Source organism: Cydia splendana, chromosome 13 (assembly GCF_910591565.1).
Source record: "Cydia splendana chromosome 13, ilCydSple1.2, whole genome shotgun sequence".
In the NCBI taxonomy this organism is placed as follows: domain Eukaryota; kingdom Metazoa; phylum Arthropoda; class Insecta; order Lepidoptera; family Tortricidae; genus Cydia; species Cydia splendana.
Window position 1 is genome coordinate 4,997,333 of NC_085972.1, and position 23,326 is coordinate 5,020,658.

Consider the following 23,326-nt stretch of genomic DNA (forward strand, 5'->3'; position numbering starts at 1 on the left):
TTGTGGAAAACGGCCCTCTGTGCAACGGAGGCTCGGCGCTACGCAGCAACAGTATTTATTTGCCTATCGCATGTTTATCTGACCACGCCTCCACATTGGCATCTAAAGAAACGTCCATTCGTGCTGATAAATAACAAAATTAAACTGTTTATCATACCAAAATTTAACTACCTACCTGCTGTGAAAAAGGGTTAAAAAAGAGTCGGTCGGTAAATTGTCGGAACTCTCATATGGTACAATTGAAGTTACATGCGTCCGTACGCTAGGGTAACCGCTTATTGTAGACCTGCGTCCTTGTTTACCACTGGCGTGGTTTGAAAGGAATTGTGGATTCAAAAGTTCTACCGCGTGTATTTTCTACCCTTAGCCATATTTTGCGTTTATAAATACCTTTAGGTGAATGAATAGGTCATACTAACAATGCACTCACGAGAACTTTCCAAAGTTGCGAAACTTTCCACATGGGAATTTCTCGGTAACTTCTGAGAATGTTCTCGAGAACGAGAATTTATTTATTTATCGTAGTTTATAATACCATGAATATTCACGATAGTTTAGGTGTAGTCCTAACCCCCAGAAAATTCCGACTTTTGGTCTACAGCTTCCGGTCAGAAAAATGTATGACGGCCCGGCCAAACGGTCAGACCTAGGTGGGGGGTGCTCGACCAAATGCCATAGAGGGACCCTGGCAGTTTTTGACGCCGCCATTTTTTTTTTTTCAATATGGCCGACTTTTTTTTAATTTTTTTAAGTTTGTCCTAGCGCGCTGAAATTTTGGTCACGGAATCTCAGGGTCCCCTAGATACCTATGAAAAATTTTTTTTTTTGAAAAATGCTACAATTGCGGGAAAACTAGCAACTTTTATTTTGTATGGCTACTTTTAAACGGTGCGTGATAGGTGGGGGATGCTCGACCAAATGTCATAGAGGGCCCCGAGACAAAACAAACTGCATTAAAAAAAATCAAAATACCCGGCTTTTTTTTTTAGTTGGTCCGAGCGCGCTGAGATTTGGCATGGCGGGAGATAGAGGCCTCTAGATTCCTACGCAAATAAAAAATTTTTTTGGAAAAAATCCAAGATGGCGGAACAATAATTTCCATGTTGCAGGAATGTTCTGAGAACATTCTCGAGAACGTTTCCGCTTTTTGGGAATGTTCTGCAATTTGTACATTGCTAGGTCATACTGACCAAGTTTTACTAATACACCAACCCCGAAATTGTGAGAAAAATTACTGTCTGTTAAGAGCCAACTTTTTTTTCTCCATTTCGAGATTGGTCTTATAGTGAAAGTTATTGCTCAAGCATGCACACCTCGGAAAATTTATTTATATTATGGGTGGCTGCTTGTCGCCTCTTAGGAATTATAAAGAAATAAACGTTACGTTTTTATTGTCACGTTTGCTTTCTTTCTAAAAACAAACGTGACAATAAAAGCGTGAGGCAGATAGATATCTGCCTCACGTTTTTGCAAGATTTCAAACAGAACTGTGCAGAGCATTCTTGTTTTAATGAACATTGTACCCACGCGAACAAATAACCAAATCCGTGGAAAATTCTACTTATGTGGACGCCGCTTTACTTTCGACTTGTTTTCGTATAAATAACAAGCACATTTCTGGTTTCAATATAAAACGGACGGAAGATAACAGGTCCCCAGTTCCTGTGACATTGCCACACTTAACTGTCGTGTTTTCATAACCCGGAAATTTTCCGTACGTGATACTTTTAAGCTTTAACGGATTGATATTTGAAAATGGTGAGTACCTATTTTTCTTTTTGTCGCGACAAAGTAAAGTGTTTTTGTTTTATTTATTGATTGAATATAAATGAATCCATTGAGGCTTCAAAGGTTTGAATCGAATGTTCCGGAATTAAGTTCAGATGGAGGATTTTAAGACATTTTAATTGTGAAGGAAATTTTACCTAAAAGCCTTGCATGTTCAATATACCTTTTGTATACTAAAATAGCTGTGAATTATTAATTTATTAGAGTAGCTGAATAAATTCCAATCATTTAACACCAACAACCGAGATACCGAAATTAAATACCGGTTAATTGAATGAAAACAATACCGGTACACGATCCCTGCTAAAATTAGGTACCTATAGTCTATCTTTTTCGCGTGAGTGAGACTAACGCATCGCTTTTCTTTGTTTTCTACTTTTTTGACAAAGGTTGGTGAAATGAAGAAGGAAACAAGAAAAAAATTCTTAAGTAAGGATGATATTCCACCTGTCCAATTTCACTCTTTCATTAAGCAAATTGTGAGATGCAAATACACATTGGACCAAGAAATTGGACAGGTGACATACCACCCTAAAGAGAGTCCTTGTAAACCTGCCTGATTGATTAGTGTTTCGGCTATGCTACCAAAAGAGTGCAAGAGCCGATCGAATACCCGGGGGGAATACACCTCCTCTACTTGGAAACCTCAGACCAATTGGTCTACGTATTTCAGAATAAATTACATTTTAGAAATACTTTTTTTAAATCTGACGTCATTTGTTTCTTTCAGACCACGTATACAGATAAGGGAAAGAAGCCCGAAAATGGAAAATTCCTGGCGTTCGACCATCTTACCTTTTGGGTGTCTAATGCCAAACAGGTAGGTGTCTAATCAGGTATCTCCTAACTTTGCCCCTTAAATTAAGAGCGCTCTTACAAGAAAAGTCGAAATAATGCAAAATTGATGATACTAGTCGACGAAATTCAGGACTTTGCGCTCATTATTAGAAACAATGAGTACTTGTTCCAGTAAAAGCGTCTTCTTATCTTTATAAATATCGTTGTAAATATTAGAAAAAGGACTTATTAAATTAGTTATGATTTTTTTTCTGATGGTCGTTTCCGAAAAACCCCGTGAAGCACTGAATGGCGAGCTCTTATTTGGAAATGTTGAGAATTTTACTCTGCTAAACCTGGCTATTTTGTATTACTAATACCCTGTACTTTAGGCATATCAAACTATATTTTTCCTACATACCTTTGAGAAAGAGAAAATCAAAGTAAAACGAACTCGATTTTCTCTCCGAAACAAGTGTCAATTCCTACGAAAATCTACTTAATATCGAAGTCATTTTCATACTCAAGCAATCTGCAACGTTTGCTTATACTGTTGGTATACATTAGTGTTTATGAAATTCTACTATAATTTTTTGGCAATTTTTTGAAAACTACTCTATATTACCGATGACGCGCGCTGCGCCAGCTCAGTGCCGCGGCAGAGCTTGTAGAGGCAGGACGTGTGTCGGTCGGCTCCGCACATTTTCAACGGCGACGACGAGGTTTTTTATCATTGTGTGCGGCGGGCGCCGTGTAAAACGCTATACTGTGTGCGTGTAAACCGCAACGAGAGACTTTGATCCTAGCACCGTTTTTATAGTATTATAATTTATAATGGTACAGTTTAATAAACTACCGGACAGGATTAAAAATATTTGAAACGACCTGACATTCTATATGTATTTATTTGACTCAAGATAGTACTCAGGGTCTGATGATGGAGCCGGAAGGTGGTCACCGGTACCAATCAACCATGCAACTAAACCACTTCGTGTTTAGGCTCGTTTTATTCATCTCAACAAGATCTTTGACACAAGATAGTACTCAGGGTCTGATGATGGAGCCGGAAGGTGGTCACCGGTACCAATCAACCATGCAACTAAACCACTTCGTGTTTGGGCTCGTTTGATTCGGCTCAACAAGATCTTTGACTTAAGATAGTACTCAGGGTCTGATGATGGAGCCGGAAGGTGGTCACCAGTACCAATCAACAATGCAACTAAACCACTTCGTGTTTAGGCTCGTTTTATTCGTCTCAACAAGATCTTTGACTTAAGATAGTACTCAGGGTCTGATGATGGAGCCGGAAGGTGGTCACCGGTACCAATCAACCATGCAACTAAACCACTTCGTGTTTGGGCTCGTTTGATTCGTCTCAACAAGATCTTTGGCACAAGATAATACTCAGGGTCTGATGATGGAGCCGGAAGGTGGTCACCGGTACCAATCAACCATGCAACTAAACCACTTCGTGTTTAGGCTCGTTTGATTCGTCTCAACAAGATCTTTGACACAAGATAGTACTCAGGGTCTGATGATGGAGCCGGCAGGTGGTCACCGGTACCAATCAACCATGCGACTAAACCACTTCGTGTTTAGGCTCGTTTTATTCGTTTCTATAAGATCTTTGACACAAGATAGTACTCAGGGTCTGATGTTGGAGCCGGAAGGTGGTCACCGGTACCAATCAACCATGCAACTAAACCACTTCGTGTTTAGGCTCGTTTGATTCGTCTCAACAAGACCTTGGACACAAGATAGTACTCAGGATCTGATGATGGAGCTGGAAGGTGGCCACGGGTACCAGTCTACCGTGTAACTGAACCACTTCGTGTTTGGGCTCGTTTTATTTGTCGCAACAAGATCTTTGACACAAGGTAGTACTGAGGGTCTGATGATGGATCCGGAAGGTGGTCACCGGTACCAATCAACCATGCAACTAAACCACTTCGTGTTTAGGCTCGTTTGATTCGTCTCAACAAGATCTTTGACACAAGATAGTACTCAGGGTCTGATGATGGAGCCGGCAGGTGGTCACCGGTACCAATCAACCATGCGACTAAACCACTTCGTGTTTAGGCTCGTTTTATTCGTTTCTATAAGATCTTTGACACAAGATAGTACTCAGGGTCTGATGTTGGAGCCGGAAGGTGGTCACCGGTACCAATCAACCATGCAACTAAACCACTTCGTGTTTAGGCTCGTTTGATTCGTCTCAACAAGACCTTGGACACAAGATAGTACTCATGATCTGATGATGGAGCTGGAAGGTGGCCACGGGTACCAGTCTACCGTGTAACTGAACCACTTCGTGTTTGGGCTCGTTTTATTTGTCGCAACAAGATCTTTGACACAAGGTAGTACTGAGGGTCTGATGATGGATCCGGAAGGTGGTGACCGGTACCAATCAACCATGCAACTAAACCACTTCGTGTTTGGCTTCGTTCGATTCGTCGCAACAAGATCTTTGACACAAGTTAGTACTCAGGGTCTGATGATGGAGCTGGACTGTGGCCACGGGTACCAGTCTACCATGTAACTGAACCACTTCGTGTTTGGGCTCGTTTGATTTGTCGCAACAAGATCTTTGACACAAGGTAGTACTGAGGGTCTGATGATGGATCCGGAAGGTGGTCACCGGTACCAATCAACCATGCAACTAAACCACTTCGTGTTTGGCTTCGTTCGATTCGTCGCAACAAGATCTTTGACACAAGTTAGTACTCAGGGTCTGATGATGGAGCTGGACTGTGGCCACGGGTACCAGTCTACCATGTAACTGAACCACTTCGTGTTTGGGCTCGTTTGATTCGTCGCAATAAGGTGTTTGACACAAGATACTACTCAGGGTCTGATGATGGAGCTGATGATGACAGACAGGTACCCGTCGCCACCTTCGCGCTCCATCATCAGACCCTGAGTACTACCTTGTGTCAAAGATCTTGTTGAGATGAATAAAACGTGCCTAAACACGAAATGGTTTAGTTGCATGGTTGATTGGTACCGGTGACCACCTTCCGGCTCCAACATCAGACCCTGAGTACTATCTTGTGTCAAAGATCTTGTTGAAACGAATAAAACGAGCCTAAACACGAAATGGTTTAGTTGCATGGTTGATTGGTACCGGTGACCACCTTCCAGCTCCATCATCAGACTCTGAGTATCACCTAGTGTCAAAGATCTTGTTGAGACGAATCAAACGATCCTGAACACGATGTGGTTTAGTTGCATGGTTGATTGGTAATGGTACCTTCCAGCTCCATCATCAGACCCTGAGTACTGTCTTGTGTCAAAGATCTTGTTGAGACGAATCAAACGAGCCCAAACACGAAGTTGTTTAGTTACATGATAGACTGGTACCCGTGGCCACCTTCAAGCTCCATCATCAGACCCTGTGTATCTTCAGTGTCAAAGATCTTGTTGAGACGAATCAAACGAGCCTAATCATGTTACTACATGGTTGATTGGTATCCGTGACCACCTTAATCATCATCAGATCCTCAGTACCAGTTCGTTTTTAAACCCTCGTTGATACAAACTTTACAACCTATAGGTACCAAATGCAATGACGAAACATGTAAATAAGCGAGTAGGTACCTATAATTTCTTTCGAGTAATATACCTTCATAAGTACAAGTATGGGGCTATTCATAAATTACGTCGTTTCAAATGGGAGGAGTGTGGGGGTCTGGACATCGGATGATGGTAACATGACGTAGGAGGAAACAGATTCATCCGAAGCTTGATTTTTGGATGATTTGAGGGGGGGGGGGGGGGGGTCAAAAATCGTCAAAAATAGATGACGTAATTTATGAACAGCCCCTATGTACATTTGCACTGCATTTAGTATTTTCGTACTTACCAAATAACAGTTTTAGAACTTTAAAAGTTAAGTACAGTTAGTGTTGTTATGGTTGATTTCAATATGCTTCGCGAAGGATCAAGAATGTTTAATCCATCATTGTAGTGCGAGTGTGGTAGAAGGGATCGGCGTACTGAGCTCGCACGGCCTGCCGCAGCGCGTAAAATACCTAAACTCGCTCAACGGCGAAATGTAATAGCGCTCTTAAGATCCAATGATTGACAATTTCTTGGCGACGTTTCTTCCAGGCCGCCAGTTACTATGTGACGAGGTTCGGGTTTGAACCGTTAGCTTTCAAGGGCTTGGAGACTGGCTCCAGAAAACTGTCTTCGGTTGCTGTCAGATTAAATAAGGTAAGAAGACATACATTTTCATTTCTCTTACACACACATTTCTCTGGATAAATGATGTGTACCTATAGTCAGATTTATGCATATAAATATTCAAGTGCATAATATTATACTTAGGTAGGTACCCTGCAACAAAATTTGGCGTCTTATAATATTGTGTATTGTGTTATTCAACTTTTTTGCTGCCTTCGGGTTTGACTAAGGGAAAGTTATGCATTCAGGCGTAAAGAGAGAACATACAATAGAAATTTTATTGAATACTAACTAAATCTAAAATGTTCTAACACGTAAAATCTATTCTACACGTAAATTCAATGTATTTTTGAGAGAATAAACCATGAAACTGTTAGTAAAATATTTTATGATGTTTGTAGATAATGGAATATTAGGCTTAATGTTATAACTTTTACCCTCAGATCGTATTCGTTCTCCAATCCCAATACGAGCCCGAAGACTCGCAGCTATCCAACGAGGTGGCCTACCACGGCGACTTCGTGAAGGACGTCGCCTTCCAAGTCGAGAACCTGGACTACATCCTGTCGTACGCCAAGAAACAGGGGGCTGTCGTTGTGAAGGATCTCTGGGAGGAACGCGATGCATTTGGTGTGGTCAGGATGGCCGTGTTGAAGACGGTATGTAAACGCATACGCCTTCAAGGCATATCCAGCAGGCTATGCAGTAAGCACAGGAGCGCCCGCGAGTCTTTTCATTGAGTCTGTGCGGAAAGACTCTAACGGACGGACTCTAAGCGCCACTTACACCATCCCACTAACTCGGGGTTAACCGGTTAAACCGTTAACCCAGTGTCAAATTGTACTGGTAACCATGGTAACTCCAAGTTTAACGAGTTAACCCCGGGTTAGTGAATGGTGCAAGTGGCCCTAACTGTATTAATTTGAGAGGAAGGAAAATGTGGCCGGGTTATTAGAATAACTAGTCTTATTTTCACAGTACGGCGACAACACACACACTTTGGTCGACCGGACCAACTACAAAGGGCCATTCTTGCCTGGATACCAACTTCTACAGCAGGATCCTATCAACAAATTCTTGTGAGTATCTCTTTCTATATTCCCTGGTTCAGGCTAACTAAAAAACTTTAGGTTGTTAAGTATTCTTTTGTTTATTCACCATTCACTAACCCGGGGTTAACCGATTAAACTTGGAGTTACGTTAACGGTTTAACCGGTTAGCCCCGGGTTAGTGGGATGGTGCAACTAGTGCAAGATACAGATACCTTTTAGGTAATATTTTATAATATCATAAAATATCATTAAGTATTACAATCACCTGGTAGATCTACAGAGCTAGGTTTATTATTAGTATTACAGTGATGCTCCAGATTTGGTCCAGCGTCTAACTCAATCAAACGTAAGACGGAGTATAGACCGATCATATTCACATTTTGAAAATGATTAAAATTAACCAGCTTATCAAGTCACGTGGGGCAGGTAGGTACCTACCACAAACATAAAGTATTTGTTGTTTTTAGGCCTAAAGTGGAGATAAACTTCATTGACCACGTGGTCGGCAACCAGCCTGACAACGGTATGGAAACGGCCGCGTCGTGGTATGAGCGGTGCTTGCAGTTCCACAGGTAAATTATCTAACCTATTGTCCGAGTCCATCAATATCCTCTTTGGGTCACCAGCCAAAATGTATGAAACAGCCAAATTTATTTTGCGATTTCGGGGTTGGTTCCATTGTCAAAGTTGCTCAGTATAATCACAAAAAAAAACCTCCCTGGCAACGGGAATGCAGTTATTTTTTAGCCACCCTGTTGTATATAAAAACTTATATACCGCCTCCAGCGAGATTCGAACTCGAGTTTATTGATGAACACTGATTTTATTATTAGCTGCCTTTACTAACTCAACCCCCTTCTAATGGAGAATCTTCTATGATGGCACTTTCTTGACTTCTTTCGTTGTTTGTGGCTCAGTGCTAAGTTAGCTATAGCTAAATAATTGAATACCGTTTAGAATAACTTGATTTGTGTTTCTTATTTCCTCTCGTTGTCTACAATCCTGCACTAACTACAAGTTTCTGTTTGACCCAATGGTTGACTGGCAGAGAATGCCTTAACAGATTAAGGGCCAAGAACCCGACTGTCGGGTACACTGTTCGTAGCTACTACGCGCTTCATACGGCAAACCCGTGGCTACGCGCTACGAGCGTAACCCGTAGCACTTAGTGGCAAATCCGCCATTTGTACAATTTTATACCGTGCAATAAAGTTTAAATAAAGAAATAAATAGCTACTGTCCCGGTACGGTATTTCAGAAAGTGTTCAGAAGGTCGCGAGTTTGTATCACGCGATGAATTCCATATCTTTGATAGTTTATAATATATTCTCTCAGGTTCTGGTCAGTGGACGACAAGCAGGTGTGCACAGAGTACTCAGCCCTCCGCTCCGTCGTGATGGCTAACTGGGAGGAAACAGTCAAGATGCCGATCAACGAACCAGCCGCTGGGAAGAAGAAGAGTCAGATTCAGGAGTACGTGGAGTACCACGGGGGCGCTGGTGTGCAGCATATAGCTCTTAATACGGAGGATATTATTACTGCGGTGAGTAGCTTGAAAGGTAAAATACTTCGAGACTTGTCTGTGTAAGGAGTCAGATCCAGGAGTATGTGGAGTACCACGGGGGCGCTGGTGTGCAGCATATAGCTATTATACGGAGGATATTATTACTGCGGTGAATAGTTTGGTTGAAGACAATGACTAGTTAATGATAAAACAACAAGAGATAAGGTAGGGAAGTCATTCGACTGGAAAAGAAAGATCGCAGATCGCAGGCCACTTACCTGTAGTGCGAGTTGTAGATGGAGAGGTAGGTTGTAGTAGAGGAAGGAAGAGGGGGTAGCAGTACATTTTTGTATGATATGAATGGATGAGAAGATTTGAGACCCTAGGGCGAAACAAAATGTGATTACAGGGCACTGGTCACCGAATCGTCATTATAAGACGATAAAGAAAGCTACTTTGAGGTTACCCAATAATATAAAAAAATAACAGTGAACTCTGATAAGTAGCAAGACGCAAACCGACGAAGTTCGTTGGTACTGTTGGTAGATCTTGACAACATAAACTTAATTTCATTCCTGATTAGATAATTAATTAGTTAACGACGTTAAAGTTAATTTCATTTTATCCTTTCCAGATTACAAACCTACGCGCCCGAGGCGTAGAATTCCTCTCCATCCCTTCAAAATACTACAAGCTGATTCGCCAACAGCTAGCGCACAGCAAAGTGAAAGTAGCCGAGAGCATAGACATCCTGGAGAAGCTGAACATCCTGATAGACTACGATGATGATGGATACCTGCTGCAGATCTTCACGAAGAACACGCAGGACCGACCTACCTTGTTCTTGGAGGTTATACAGAGGAGGAATCACAATGTAAGTTGATTGCTTCTAGACTTACATTCCAAGCAGCAACTGCGTGCATTTCTGACGTGACGAAATGGATAGGTTAGGGCTACGCCGCACTGTGGAACGAAATTCGGCTCTCATTGACATATTAGAAACCGAAGTTGTTATTTTTATGTTTTTTTGATTGAAATAGGTTTTGCTAGGCATTGTTATGGCAACCTATGAATTTTAGACGATTTGGAATGAAAATTGTTGAGTAACGATTTTTTTCAAAAACAATGTATGGAGCAGGAACAAGAAATAATTATTACTCAAGAACCGCAAAACAAACCGTAATATCCTAGCAGGTGGTTATACTATGAATTATTTGTGATTTTTTGGCATACCATACTACATATATCCGTCACGGGTGCGGTTTTCTTTTTTTAAATCATTAATTGTTTCTATGGAAAAAGCACAAAAACCAAAGTCATTATTTTAAGATTTTTTTGATTGAAATGGGTTTTGCGTAGTGTGTTTATGCTAAATTATAAGTTTCAGACGATTTGAGTTGAAAATAGTAGAGTAATGATTTTTTTTTCAAAAAAAATGTATGGAGCCGGAACAAAAAATGTAAATATCTCAAGAACCGCAACAAATACGGTAATATCCTCGCAGATGGTTATTCTACGAATTATTTGTGATTTTTTAGCATACTACATGTATCCGTCACCGGTGCGGTTTTTTTTTTAATCAATAATTGATTTTATGGAAAAACCACAAAAACCAAAGTCAACTAATTAAGATTTTTTTGATTGAAATGGGTTTCGCCCAGTATGTTTATGCTAAGTTATAAGTTTCAGACGATTTGAGTTGAAAATAGGAATTATGATTGTTTTTCAAAAAAAATGTATGGAGCTGGAACAAAAAATCTAAATATCTCAAGAACCGCAACAAATACGGTAATATCCTCGCAGATTGTTATCCTACGAATTATTTGTGATTTTTTGGCACCCTACACATTTCCGTCTCGGGTGCGGTTTTTCTAAATCTTTTATTGTTTCTTTGGAAATGACACGGAAATCGACCTTGACATTTTAAGGTTGTTTTGATTGAAATGGGGTTTGCTCAGCATTCTTTTGCTAACTTATGAATTTCAGATTAGTTGTAATCAAATATATAAAAAAATCGTAGCAATAAATGTAAAATATTTAATAATAAGAGATTTAAAAAAAACCGCACCTGTGACGGCAATGAGTAGGGTGCCAAAAAATCACAAATAATTCGTAGTATAACCACCTGCGAGGATATTACGGTTTGTTTTGCGGTTCTTGAGTAATAATGATTTCTTGTTCCTGCTCCATAATTATTTTTTGAAAAAAAATCGTAACTCGACAATTTTCATTCCAAATCGTCTAAAATCCATAGGTTACCATAACAATGCCTAGCAAAACCTATTCCAATCAAAAAAACCTAAAAATAACAACTTTGGTTTCCATGTCAATGAGAGCCGAATTTCGTTCCACAGTGCGCCGTGCATCGAGGGTGAGGGATGAGGAAGAAAGACAAGCCCTTAAATTATTATTCCTCGCAATTCATTTGGGAAATGTAGACATGTCATATGAAGTGTGTGTCTGAAATGAGTAACGATCTTGTTTTTTTTTCGAAATTACGGACGATATCAAGGAAAAATAAAAATAATTCTCTTTCAGCGGGCGTAGCATGGTTCCAATTTTATCGCCTGTCACTATGACCGGCACCTTCGCACTAACATACTTGTTAGAACGTGACAGGTATGGTGACAAGCAATAAAAATGCGACCGTGCTACCGCCGCAAGTTATTAATTGAAAAACTAAAGTAACAACGCTTCTTTTGACGTAAAGGTATGCATGCTGCTGACAATTGGTGTGCAATAATTGCTACTTGGTGTTTTAAACCCGTGCACTTTTTGACTATGCGTTGAAACAGAAGTGAGAAGGCCTAGGGGCTTCCGATGTGTCGGAAGCCGGTGTTGCTCGAAGCCTAGGGGCGTACCGCGAAAAGCGAAATTTCGTTATCTGCCTCTTTATCGCTTTTCTATATTCGTGGAATAGAGGCAGATAACGAATTTTCGTTTTTCAGGTCCTCGCCTGGACACAAATCCTCAGCTATTAATTAAACCGGGAGGCAAAAGCCTGACCTACGCGTAGAGCGCACCTTCTTGGCACAACATTTGACGATATTTATGCGTTTTTATGTTGAAAGTATTTTTTTTTTTTGTTTTTCAGGGTTTTGGCGCCGGGAACTTCAAGACCCTATTCGAGTCGCTCGAGTTAGAACAAGAGAAACGAGGCAACCTGTAATATAATCTTAAAGTTAGTTTAACTACAAGGTCAACCACCGTAAGTCGTCAAGCCGGATAAATAGCTTGATAAATGCAAATTTTAGCGTGTTCTACGCAATTAAATATTAAAGGTTAGATAGTCATTTAGCGTGTTCAAACCAAATTTATTCAATACTTATTTATCAAATCAAATCTCTGTTTGGAAGGAAAAGCAACGCCCTATTATAAAACACAGGGTATATTTTTAGCTAATCGTTGATCAACTTAGCTTAGCGCCACTTGCACCATCCCACTAACCCGGGGTTAACCGGTTAAACCGTAGACCCAGTGTCAATTTGTACTGGTACCCATGGTAAATCCAGGTTTAACCGGTTAACCCCGGGCTAGTGGGATGGTGCAAGGGGCGCTTAGTGATATACTTAACTGGGTTGATTGTAAAATGCAGGGGTGACTTTACGAATTCAGTTTTTATGTAGCATACAAGATTTTATTTTATAAATTCGTAAATCCACCTCGTGGGCCTAAATGAACGTGTCCTTTTAAAAGTTCTAAAGTCACCCCGTTTTACGGTACCTATAGGTAGGTAATACTTAAAAAAATTGTAAGAAATTGCCATATTAGTGTGTAAAATAAAGAGTATAACTTGCAACAACTATTTTCATTGTATGTAACCTTTCGAACAGAACCCCTAGTCAGTCGTGGCTCACTCCGCGATTTCGTCGCTTTGCTACAGGTAGCTAAAAGTACATCCGTTCCGCCCCAATTTTGGGGAAAGCCATAAGCCGCGCGAGGCGTTGTCGCCACCTAGCGGCCATATCTGTGCTGATCGTAACAGACGCGTTTTGTTAGAGAGTGAGTCTTCTGTACCTAGTACTATTATTTATTCTGTGCCCTAGTGTAAATTTCATTCGATATCGTGACCTGACGTACTAGTTTGCGTTAAGTCTCATTTTGTAGGTGATTTTGAACAGCGCGCCAAGCGGGACGTTTTGGAAACTCGATTTGAAACTTAATACAAACGCATACGTCACGCCACGCTATCGAATGAAATTTACACTAGGGCTATTTACATCTACCTGAAACCTTTATAACTACTGCTGCTGGTGTCTTGTCACGAAATGTCGAAAAATAATGTGGAATTGCACCCCTATTTTGCAGGACAGGCCTGTGCCCACCGGATGCATGTGCTAGACGGGCACTTGCATGTGTGCATTGTAATATACAGATACTTATGAGAGACGGCACACTGCTTGCGTGACGTGTGCGTGTACGGCTCCAACAATTAGCGCATGCGCATGTGCATGTCTACGCCCACGCAGCCGGTGTGCCTTAAGGCTCCGTCACACAGGCGCGTGAGCGGAGCGCGCCGCTTTTAAATATAAAACGCTCACGCCCCGCCCGGAAAACGCGCCTGTGTGACGGAACCTTTAGACTGAGCATGGCACCAAGGCTCGGAACCGGTTTTTTCTTCATACAAAAAATACCGGTATTATTACGTTCTTTTTCGGGCTTTGCTTTATTATTTCATTTTTAATGGGACAATCTAATAATACGAAGTTGTTACCTAAATACCGATTCAGTCCCAAGTAAAGACCATCATCATCATCATCATTTCAGCCTATATACGTCCCACTGCTGGGCACAGGCCTCCTCTCATGCGCGAGAGGGCTTGGGCTGTCCCCGCGCTAGCCCAATGCGGATTGCGGACTTCACATACACCTTTGAATTTCTTCGCAGATGTATGCAGGTTTCCTCACGATGTTTTCCTTCACCGAAAAGCTAAAAGTAAGTAAATACCATAAAGTCATTAAAAATTGGGCTATTTTGGGATTTAAAAAACCGGTTCCGAGCCTTGCATGACACAGTATGGAAAACAAAAAACAAATGCGAATTAAATGTCGAATAGATTTATTATCAATATCTTATCGATCTATTATTAAGAATCTTCTAAAGTGAATTACAATACCGTGTAGGTACCTTAGATTCAACGTCAATTACGGATAACATTTTATATAAACACGATAAATAAATTCACAAATGTACACAGTAAAAAGTATACAGACACATGAAATTATAACAAACCAAAAATATATAGAAAACATTGAAAATGTAAATACCTATTTAACTCAAAGTATAAAATTTATCACACTAACGCTTGCGATATTTGAAGCTAGCGTTATACAGGATACATATCTCTACTCGCTCACTCAAACTTATCTGACCAAAATAACCCCCTTATAAAAAACAAAGATTCTTCATTTGTATAAGATTTGTAAAGTCATCTTCAACTTTCAAACTCGGGGACATGATATTTCTTTAACTTTCCACATCTTATATAATGTTTCTTGGATAAAACCTTAAATGCCTTTAATAGCTTGTGTTTAGGCACTTTCTGAAAATTCGAGTTTCGACTAAAAACAGTGTAAATGAGCTTTATAAATAATTAAGTGAGTAATACCCAAGGCCATGTTTTACAGAACTAGAAGTCTAAATATTAGCCTTTTGACCCCCACGACTATAATATAAGTAGCACATTTTATTTTATATCTTAAACTTTATTAGAATGTAGGAAGGTTCATTTTATAATGTAACCTTTTGGGGGTCAAATGGACGTCTAAAAGGCGACTCGTATAGAAGTAACTTTAAAACCGGGCCCTGAGATCTGAGTTACTTTTTAATTTTTATAGATTTGTCTAATATTTTCATTTGTTTACACTTCAAATAATTTTTACTATACATTATAGAGTGAACTAAAACGTAAATTGTTTAAAACGTATAATAATAAATAAACACTCTTACAACGCCAAGACATACACATCCTACAAATGAATGGAAGAGGTGGTCACTGTGAGAACGCTCAGTATTTCACAAGTGATGGTCAAGCAAATCTTGTCAGTAGAAAAATTCAATTCAATTTTTCTATGGGACGATATCTTTTCGCGCCTACATTTTTCAAATTTGCCGCCTTTTTCTACTGACAAGATCTGCTTGACCCAGTATAGTTTCTTTATTTCACAAGTATTTTTTGACCTATAACTTGTCTACTTAGTTAGCGGCGTATATTACGCCGATTTACATTGGCCATAAGGTGGTATTCCACTTGTCAAATTTCTTTGTCCAATGTGTATTTGCATCTCACATTTTGCTTAGTGAGAGAGTGAGAATGCACATTGGACCAAGATATTGGACAGGTGGAATACCAACCTAAAATCATTAATTTTAACGGTACTTTACATTATGAAAGAAAAAAAACCCGTTTGTTTAACATTGTCAAAAATAAAAGTTCAGGAGTAGGAGTCGGACGAATAAAAATTTAAAAACGATATATTTTGTCAAAAAAAAATATGTCACACTAAAATTGGTTCAACGCATATCAAAATTACTAAAATTTACGTAAAATGGTAACAGAATTTCTAACAGAATGGAATAAATGTCAAATGTCTGCACCAAAATTTGAGGACTAATTATTCGATATACGTCGACCCGAGTGCACTGGCGTCTGTTATAACTCAAATTTGTTTCTAATCATAATCAAAGAGTTATTTATGGCAGAAGAGAGTTATTTAGTCCGAGTTTGACAACTGACGATGGCACTGTGCTACTATATTATGTTACCGCGAAAGCAGGCAATCGCCAAAATCAAAATTTCGCTATCTGTCCTATTCCTCTTATATATTCGAGCGATAACCAAATAGAAGAACGAGCGACTTAAGTGGTTCCCAACCCTCTAAATTACCGGATTATGTCCCTTCATCAGCTGTCAAAATCAAAGTACATATTTTCCTTGGAACGCCACGGCTATCATGCGCGGCGCGTCATTTAGATTGCACGAAGGTTTGGGCTTTAGCCGCGCCCGTCAGTTGACATCTTTGACGGTCAAAGGACCTACAGATACCTTTAGCCGCCCAGACATCAAAACTTGCCAATACAAATGCAATTATGGTTTGTAAAAATAAAGATTGAAATTAGAATGGAACGGGAGTCCTTTTTATAGGCCTCTGGGCGGCTAGAGGATATAGTGCATAATTATTTTCCATCGTATTTTCACGGAAACGTTCATATTTGTCACGCTACTCTCTCTACGCTCCCTACGCTCAATAAATGTCTGTACTTTTTGTACTGAGACTGACTGAAAGAGCAAGACACGTTCGTACGTTTCCGTAAAAATACGATGAAAATACATCTGTGCATGTCTTCCTACCAATGAACAAGCCTTTGTTTCTAATATAGTCTAAAGTTACGTGCCGTGTAGTTACTGTTCCTCCTTATCATCGAGGTCCTGGGGGTCCACCATCTCGAAGTCGCGGTCGGTTGACGATCGCTGGCTGTTCTCGCTTTCGGACTCTGACTGCTTCTCGCCCGGCGAGGGAGCCTCCTCTCTGGAAACAAGTGAAAAGCAATATTAGTGTAAAATTCCGTTGAAAATACTCTTTTCACTTTTCATGCTCGTAAAGTTCGACTTTAAGTCGTGCGTAGACAACATAAAGTTGCTTATTATGTTCTAGAGTATAAAGTGAAATCATCTATTACGACCCTTATTGACTTAGCAATAAAGTCCAAAATCTGGCATACAAACTGCCAACGCGCCCCCGACCGGCCCGACTACAATTTTCTTTAATGTTGAATAAATACAGTAAAATAACCTACAATATTGAACATTTTTGTATATTTTACTCACAATCGAAGTGAAAAGTAGACTGTATAAACTCAGGCATAAACGTCCATTTTTATCTTCGACTATATTGGTTGGCTCGGATAAAAATGGATCGCTTTATGCCCTTGTTGTACAATCTACTATTTTATAACTACCTCGCGCGTCCCTATGACAGTTAATTTTTATATGGAGCAGATGTGTGTACATTGAAAATAATAACATAATATTTAATCTATATGAAAAAGAGAAAATCTAAGGACTACATAATTTTTAAAAGATTTCGAACAAACGTTTTATGGTTTGAGGAGTACAATCTATGTTTTCACTTCTCATGCTCAAAAAGTGCACCTTTATGTCGTGCGTAGACGACATAAAATCGCATTTTATGCTCTAGAGCATAAAGTAAAATCATCTATTACGACCCTTATTGACTTAGCAATAAAGTCCAAATTCTGCCATACAAACTGCCAGCCCTGCCGGCGCGCCCCCGACCGGCGTGCCCCGCGCCTCCGACCGGCCCAAGAACAATTTTCTTTAGTCTTGAATAAATACGTTAAAATAACCTAAAATATTTGATTTTTTGTATATTTTCCTCGCAATCGAAGTGAAAAGCAGAGTGTACAACAAGGGCATAAATGTCCATTTTTACCCTCGTCTACTATTTTGGTCTTCGCTTCGCTCAGACCAAAAAATTGCCTCGGGTAATAATGGGTCACTTTATGCCCTTGTTGTACAATCTACTATTTAATTATTTGCTCGTGTTATAGGAGACACCCGGTATAGGTACACAAGGAAAAGATATACACATTTTATTTATCAAGTACTTGAATTTTTATTGCATATAATAAAATATATTGTACATTACTATTACGATGTTTTGCGGAAATCCACAATTATTAATTAAAACATTACTATTACTAATGCTTTGCAATACATATGTAAGATTAATTGTATACAAAAATACGCAAGTATAATGGTAGCACTGATTGACTAGCACGTTATTATATCGTGAATAAGACATATTGTTTGTATTTATTTATTATTAATAGGTAATATTAATATTATCAATTAATCATATATGTATAGTATGAATATATTATATTATAATGCTAATGTACGTTCGAATATAATTGTTAATTCTTAATATAATAATTATAATAAAGAAGACGAAATAATAATTCAATCCTTTTGACCGCCGTCATTCGATAAGGGCGTTGGAGCATACGGACCCTTTTCAGACGGAATCAATTTAAGATTTTATAGATATTTAAATTAGACTACGCATCTGGCAATGGTTCTTCCAAAGGCGGATTCTTTTTCATCTCATAAGCATTATGCACCATCTCAGCCGAAGTGTGCAGCATCAGAGCAAACGTCAACTCAGGTATGTTATTCTCACAGGCAAACTCCAGAAGACTATACAGACTGTAGAACTCCACAGTTTCAACAAGTTTTGTAATACAGTCCGCCTTTAAGTTGGACATGGAGTATTGGATAGCGAAGAGTAGCATTGGACGGACGTCCACGTCGGGTAGCCTTCCTAGATACATGTAATCCTTTATGTATTGTAGAGTTTGGTGTGTCGCTCCCTTAATCTATAAAAAATAGAGATCGTCAAATATTTATCTATCTACACCGAGAGTTTCACGCCCATTCATAGAGTGGGGTATAATGCATTTTAAGAATCACACTAAACCCCGACAATAAACCGTATCCATACAATTGAAATCAGTGAAATCACGCTCTCATTTTAAAACGACCTACTTAAATTACATGAAACTTGGCATGATTACAATTTCTAGCAAGGAAAAATAGTACCAGACAAATACTCCCATGGTCCTGTAAAATTTCATTTTATTTGATAATTTTTAAAATGAAACCGTAACTTTGATATACTTAGGCATGTGTCGTTCACGGAGTGAGTGATTTAAATTAACTGTATCATTTGACTAAACTCACTCACTCTTCAACTCGCTCATTTCGCTCAGTAGCTCATCTATCTCAGTGTTCCTTACTCGCTCTTTCCCACTCATGATTCGAATGAGCCGGCCGAGCGTGACGAGCGAGTGAGACGTTGCGAATAGGTTTCGGAGCGGTTCGGAAGAATTCGGAGGGTGTCGGGAAAACATGGCGGGATGTGATTCGCCATCTTGGTCGCACTTATGTCAACTATCTGATTGATTGACATCTCTCTCTACTCACTCGTGCACAATATAGCTTACAGATCCACTGAGCGAAATGAACGAAATGAGTGATACATATCATCGCTTGTGAAAGATATGAATCAATCTTTTAAACTCAGTGAAGCGTTTTGCGCATCTCTACTTTGATATATGGCGGTGGCGAAGCTCGTGACTCTTAAGGATGATTTTCTCAAGATTTTTTTACAACCAGGACTCTAAAAAATCAGGAACCTCTGTATTAAACAAACTATACTGACCTCAACGCATCCTTCATTAATGTCCTTCCACACCGACGTAAACATATTCTTAAACTTGTTGCTATGCGCCGCTAAACATGCCTTATGTACCGGTACTTTATTGTCTTCCAATGACAGATTAAAATCTATTATATCCGTATCATCGTACAGGTCAGCGAATGACACAGCTCCCGATTTAGTCACCGTAAAAAGCACTTCAATATCATCTAATGTATAACAAGGATCCTTGAATGTGAGTTGGCCTTTCCCCAGTTCGACCCAATCCGTCCAAGTGTCGGTGCAAATGAATTGTTTAACAATTTTCGTTTTAGTGCACAATACTTTGAACTTGACCGTGACATCCTTTCCCCTGTCGGTTTTCTTTGTGGAAATGTTTACGGTGACCGGCAACGGTGGCTTGGTACTATAGGTAGTAGTTGGTTTGGTTGCTGGTATTTTCTGGTCGAATTGTAGCCGTATATCGACCAAATCGTCAATGTCGAACTGCCCTTGACCGACTTGAGGGATACTCAGTGGTTGTTCTGATTTATATATCAATGAAAATGCTAATTTCATGCACGGCCCTCTTAGTATGCGTTTGTAAGATCTGAAAAAAGTTGTCGGTACGTAATATTTTGGATAATATGTTATCTTGATTTAACCTTTTCGCCGCCACGTCAATGAAGTATTAACAAAGTGTCAACGCCAAGCCACAAATTGCACGTAAACAATCCGTATACATATCAAGTCGTGGCGTGTGGGGCATGAAATGTACTGACTTTATATCAAGTCAATGACGGCGAAAAGGTTAAAGTCACACGATTTTCACTAAAACGGAACGTTATACAATTGTTATTCATCCCTACTTATATTATAAATGTGAAAATCACTCTGTCTGTCTGTCTTTTACCTCTTCACGCTTAAACCGGTGAACCGAATTAGATGAAATTTAGAAATTAAGTATGGAGATAGATTAAGTCCCGCCGGGAACGGATATAGGATAGTTTTTATCCCGGAAATTCGCGGAAGGGGAGTTGATAGTTTGTACTAAATGATATCAAACACGTTTTGTCTCTATCTGTCTGACTGGGATAATCTCAATCTGACCAATTATCTTTCTTTTAAATTTTTCAATCTTTCAATTTTAATTTAATAATTGCATATTGTTTCAGTCAGAACAGGCGACGTTATATGCATAGTTATTAGACTATCGCTAAGCAAGATAAGATTTATAACAATACATAAATGCACTTTACAATTTATCAATATAGGATATGATAAGACTTAAAAGTAGGCACATTAATCCCGTAATTAAATCAATACATACAAGGTCATGCGCTGGACATGTTAAGTACATGCGTTATGTCTATTTTTGTATGGGATCTTGAACAGCGCGTCAAGCGGGACATTTTGAAACACAAAATCCCATACAAAATGAGGCTTAAATGCAAACGCGTACGTCACGTCACGGTATCGAATGAAATTTATACTAGGAGTACAGAACGTCTGATTGGCAACCAGACGACACTTTTATTGGAATGCCCTATGCCCAGTATGTATTTTTTCATTTAAAATTCAGGACGTTTTTTTTTAAATATCTTACAAAGTGCATTGGGGTACCTACATAATATTGTTTGTTAATTATACGCCAATCAAATTAGATTTTTTCCAGGAATTATTTCCCAGCAAGCTAGAAATCGTCTTCATTTTGGTTCTAAATTAGCGTAATCCGAGTTTGCTCCATTCCAGGAGTAGTGGAAAAATTTTTGCTCTTTTTTAGTTTTTTTCTTGTAGTTCAAAAAGGGTATGTCCAACAAAAAATTAGCTCTAATCATGATAAAAATTGACATCTGAGGATCCGAAAGATACCTTAATATGAGTTCGTAGTCAAATACTGTAAAAGATGGCCGCCACTTTGAATTTCTTTTTTTTTTGTAAAATCGTGTCAAAATCCGAATTTTTCTTACCAGTGTCTGATCCACAACAACCTACTAATGTTACTACCACATTGATTTTGATAGTGAGTTCCTTCTACATCCAGTGGTTTTGTCAATCCAAGGTAAAATGTATCTCCCAAGGCCCCCAAAATTTATCCACACCTCCTGGGATGGAGCAAACTCGGATTATACGAATTTAGGAACTAATGAAGGTATTAAAATTATTTCTAGCTTGCTGGGAATTAATTCCTCAAAACGCTTTTTTTGGATCTAATTTCATTGGCCTATAGGGTATTATACTGTATTTAAAATAAATTATTTTACACCATGCATGAAATAAAGCACCAGATAGTTATTAGAAAAACACAGATAGGAGTTATTTTTAAACACAAGTTCTATTTAATAAATCGGATAGAAATATAAAAAGTAGGCGAGTTGACCGTGACGTCACGATGTAATGTTTCATATAAATTCCATAATAGCAAATCGTTTTGACAGTTCTAAAAAAGTAACTGATTTGACTAATAGGAAAATACCCTATTACACAAACGCCAGGAAATTGATCATAACTAGGACAGACAGACACCGGGACATATAAAACTATAAACTAGTAAAATATTGAAATATACTCACATTTCCAGAGACATCGTGATCTTTCCTCACTTTGGTTTTTACCCGACTGACGAAGAGAAAAATAATGTTTTCCACACGACTATTAGACACACAATGTAGATGTGGAATAATATCATAAACAATATGATGCTATTAAACATAGCAGGATACTTCGGGTAAGCATTTAGAAATGCAATGTTATTCTCTGCACTTAAAGTTCAGAATCGAGTGTCTTGGGTTTACTATGTCCTACGTGCGAATGGTCTTTGTAGTATTCCTATGATTTGCAGAAGCGCGGACGTGATAAGGACTATTATGAGTATTATGACAAGACCTTGAGATTCATACAATATACTCCCACCACAGACAAAACATCCTCCAGACTGAGCATAGTCGCGCTACCCCCTCTGCCACGCATACGGTAATTTTACTCCATGTTCGAGTCGAAAGTGTCTTTGTGCGACGTCCGTGAACTCGTTCGTCGTTTGAACGGACCAATCACGGCACGGGACTTCGCTCACCTCGTCTCGCGCACCCCCGCATTTTTGGCATCATCGGTTGCATGAAATAATTGCTCTAAACTCGGTCTAGAGGATTCCTAGTCTATGACTCCCACACTAGCTGTTCTATGAAGTTGTAAAACAAACAACTAACATTGCTTTTGTGGAAAAAAAATGTTAAAATAAATGTAAAAACTAACTGAAATTGTTGATTTCGTTGAAGACATAATTTACAAATATGTGACATCCAAATGTGACCAGGCGGCTTAGCACGGTCGCGTTTTTATCCCTTGTCACCATGCCTGTCACGTTCTAACAAGTATGTAAGTGCGAAAGGGACGCGCATAGTGATAGTCGATAAAAATGGAACCGTGCTGAGCCCGCTGGTGTGACAAGGACGGAGGAGGGAGGGAGGGGTCAAAAGATCTTCAAATTCGTGTGATGTAATTAATGGATGATCCCCAAGCTCATGTGAATTCGCCTTAATTGGGCCATCTTAGGAAAAATTGTTTACAGTATTTTTATTCCTCCTCAATATTGAGGGTCGTGACCTCCCTTTTGCATCACTTTCTCTCTTATGATGAATTTTATGATCTTTCTCCATCTGTTTCTGTCTTTGGCGGTGTGGATCCGGTCAGACTAACGTATTGGATTATTTTTATTTACTTGTGTTATTATTTCTACTCGAAATCGCTCTTTTGATCTTGATAGCGTCACAAAAATTCCATAAGTGTTTCGTACCGTCCAT

General features: G+C 39.2%; 3 protein-coding genes and 1 long non-coding RNA gene across 4 annotated transcripts in view; 2 read left to right on the forward strand and 2 right to left on the reverse strand.

The window, feature by feature from the left end:
* Positions 1 to 1,621: 1,621 nt before the first annotated feature.
* Positions 1,622 to 12,503, forward strand: LOC134796381 (4-hydroxyphenylpyruvate dioxygenase-like). Its single transcript, XM_063768567.1, has 9 exons — positions 1,622 to 1,758; positions 2,519 to 2,608; positions 6,676 to 6,780; positions 7,194 to 7,409; positions 7,729 to 7,829; positions 8,270 to 8,374; positions 9,138 to 9,345; positions 9,941 to 10,180; positions 12,401 to 12,503. Exons 1-9 carry the CDS (start codon positions 1,756 to 1,758, stop codon positions 12,473 to 12,475), a joined length of 1,143 nt encoding a protein of 380 aa, XP_063624637.1. The 5' UTR covers positions 1,622 to 1,755; the 3' UTR covers positions 12,476 to 12,503.
* A 1,844-nt stretch (positions 12,504 to 14,347) lies between these two features.
* LOC134796425 (translocation protein SEC62) overlaps positions 14,348 to 23,326 on the reverse strand; it is a 33,840-nt gene continuing 24,861 nt past the window's right edge. Inside the window, exon 8 of the mRNA XM_063768628.1 lies at positions 14,348 to 16,835. Coding sequence (XP_063624698.1) covers positions 16,709 to 16,835 — 127 coding nt within the window. The 3' untranslated portion in view covers positions 14,348 to 16,708. The remainder of the gene's footprint in view (positions 16,836 to 23,326) is intronic.
* On the reverse strand, positions 18,092 to 22,194 carry LOC134796394 (RCC1 and BTB domain-containing protein 1-like). The gene is made up of 3 exons (XM_063768592.1): positions 22,100 to 22,194; positions 19,551 to 20,136; positions 18,092 to 18,705 (listed from the first exon to the last, which is right to left on the reverse strand). Exons 1-3 carry the CDS (start codon positions 22,111 to 22,113, stop codon positions 18,388 to 18,390), a joined length of 918 nt encoding a protein of 305 aa, XP_063624662.1. The 5' UTR covers positions 22,114 to 22,194; the 3' UTR covers positions 18,092 to 18,387.
* The window catches only part of LOC134796428 (uncharacterized), a 439,520-nt gene continuing 436,323 nt past the window's right edge, over positions 20,130 to 23,326 (forward strand). Inside the window, exon 1 of the long non-coding RNA XR_010144927.1 lies at positions 20,130 to 20,342. This is a non-coding gene — a long non-coding RNA (uncharacterized LOC134796428). The remainder of the gene's footprint in view (positions 20,343 to 23,326) is intronic.

Coding starts and splice junctions, on each gene's coding strand:
- LOC134796381 (XM_063768567.1), top strand. Junction 6,781..7,193: donor TTGCTGTCAGATTAAATAAG/GTAAGAAGACAT, acceptor TTTTACCCTCAG/ATCGTATTCGTTCTCCAATC. Junction 9,346..9,940: donor CGGAGGATATTATTACTGCG/GTGAGTAGCTTG, acceptor TATCCTTTCCAG/ATTACAAACCTACGCGCCCG.
- LOC134796394 (XM_063768592.1), bottom strand. Junction 18,706..19,550: donor TTAATGAAGGATGCGTTGAG/GTCAGTATAGTT, acceptor TATTTTTTATAG/ATTAAGGGAGCGACACACCA.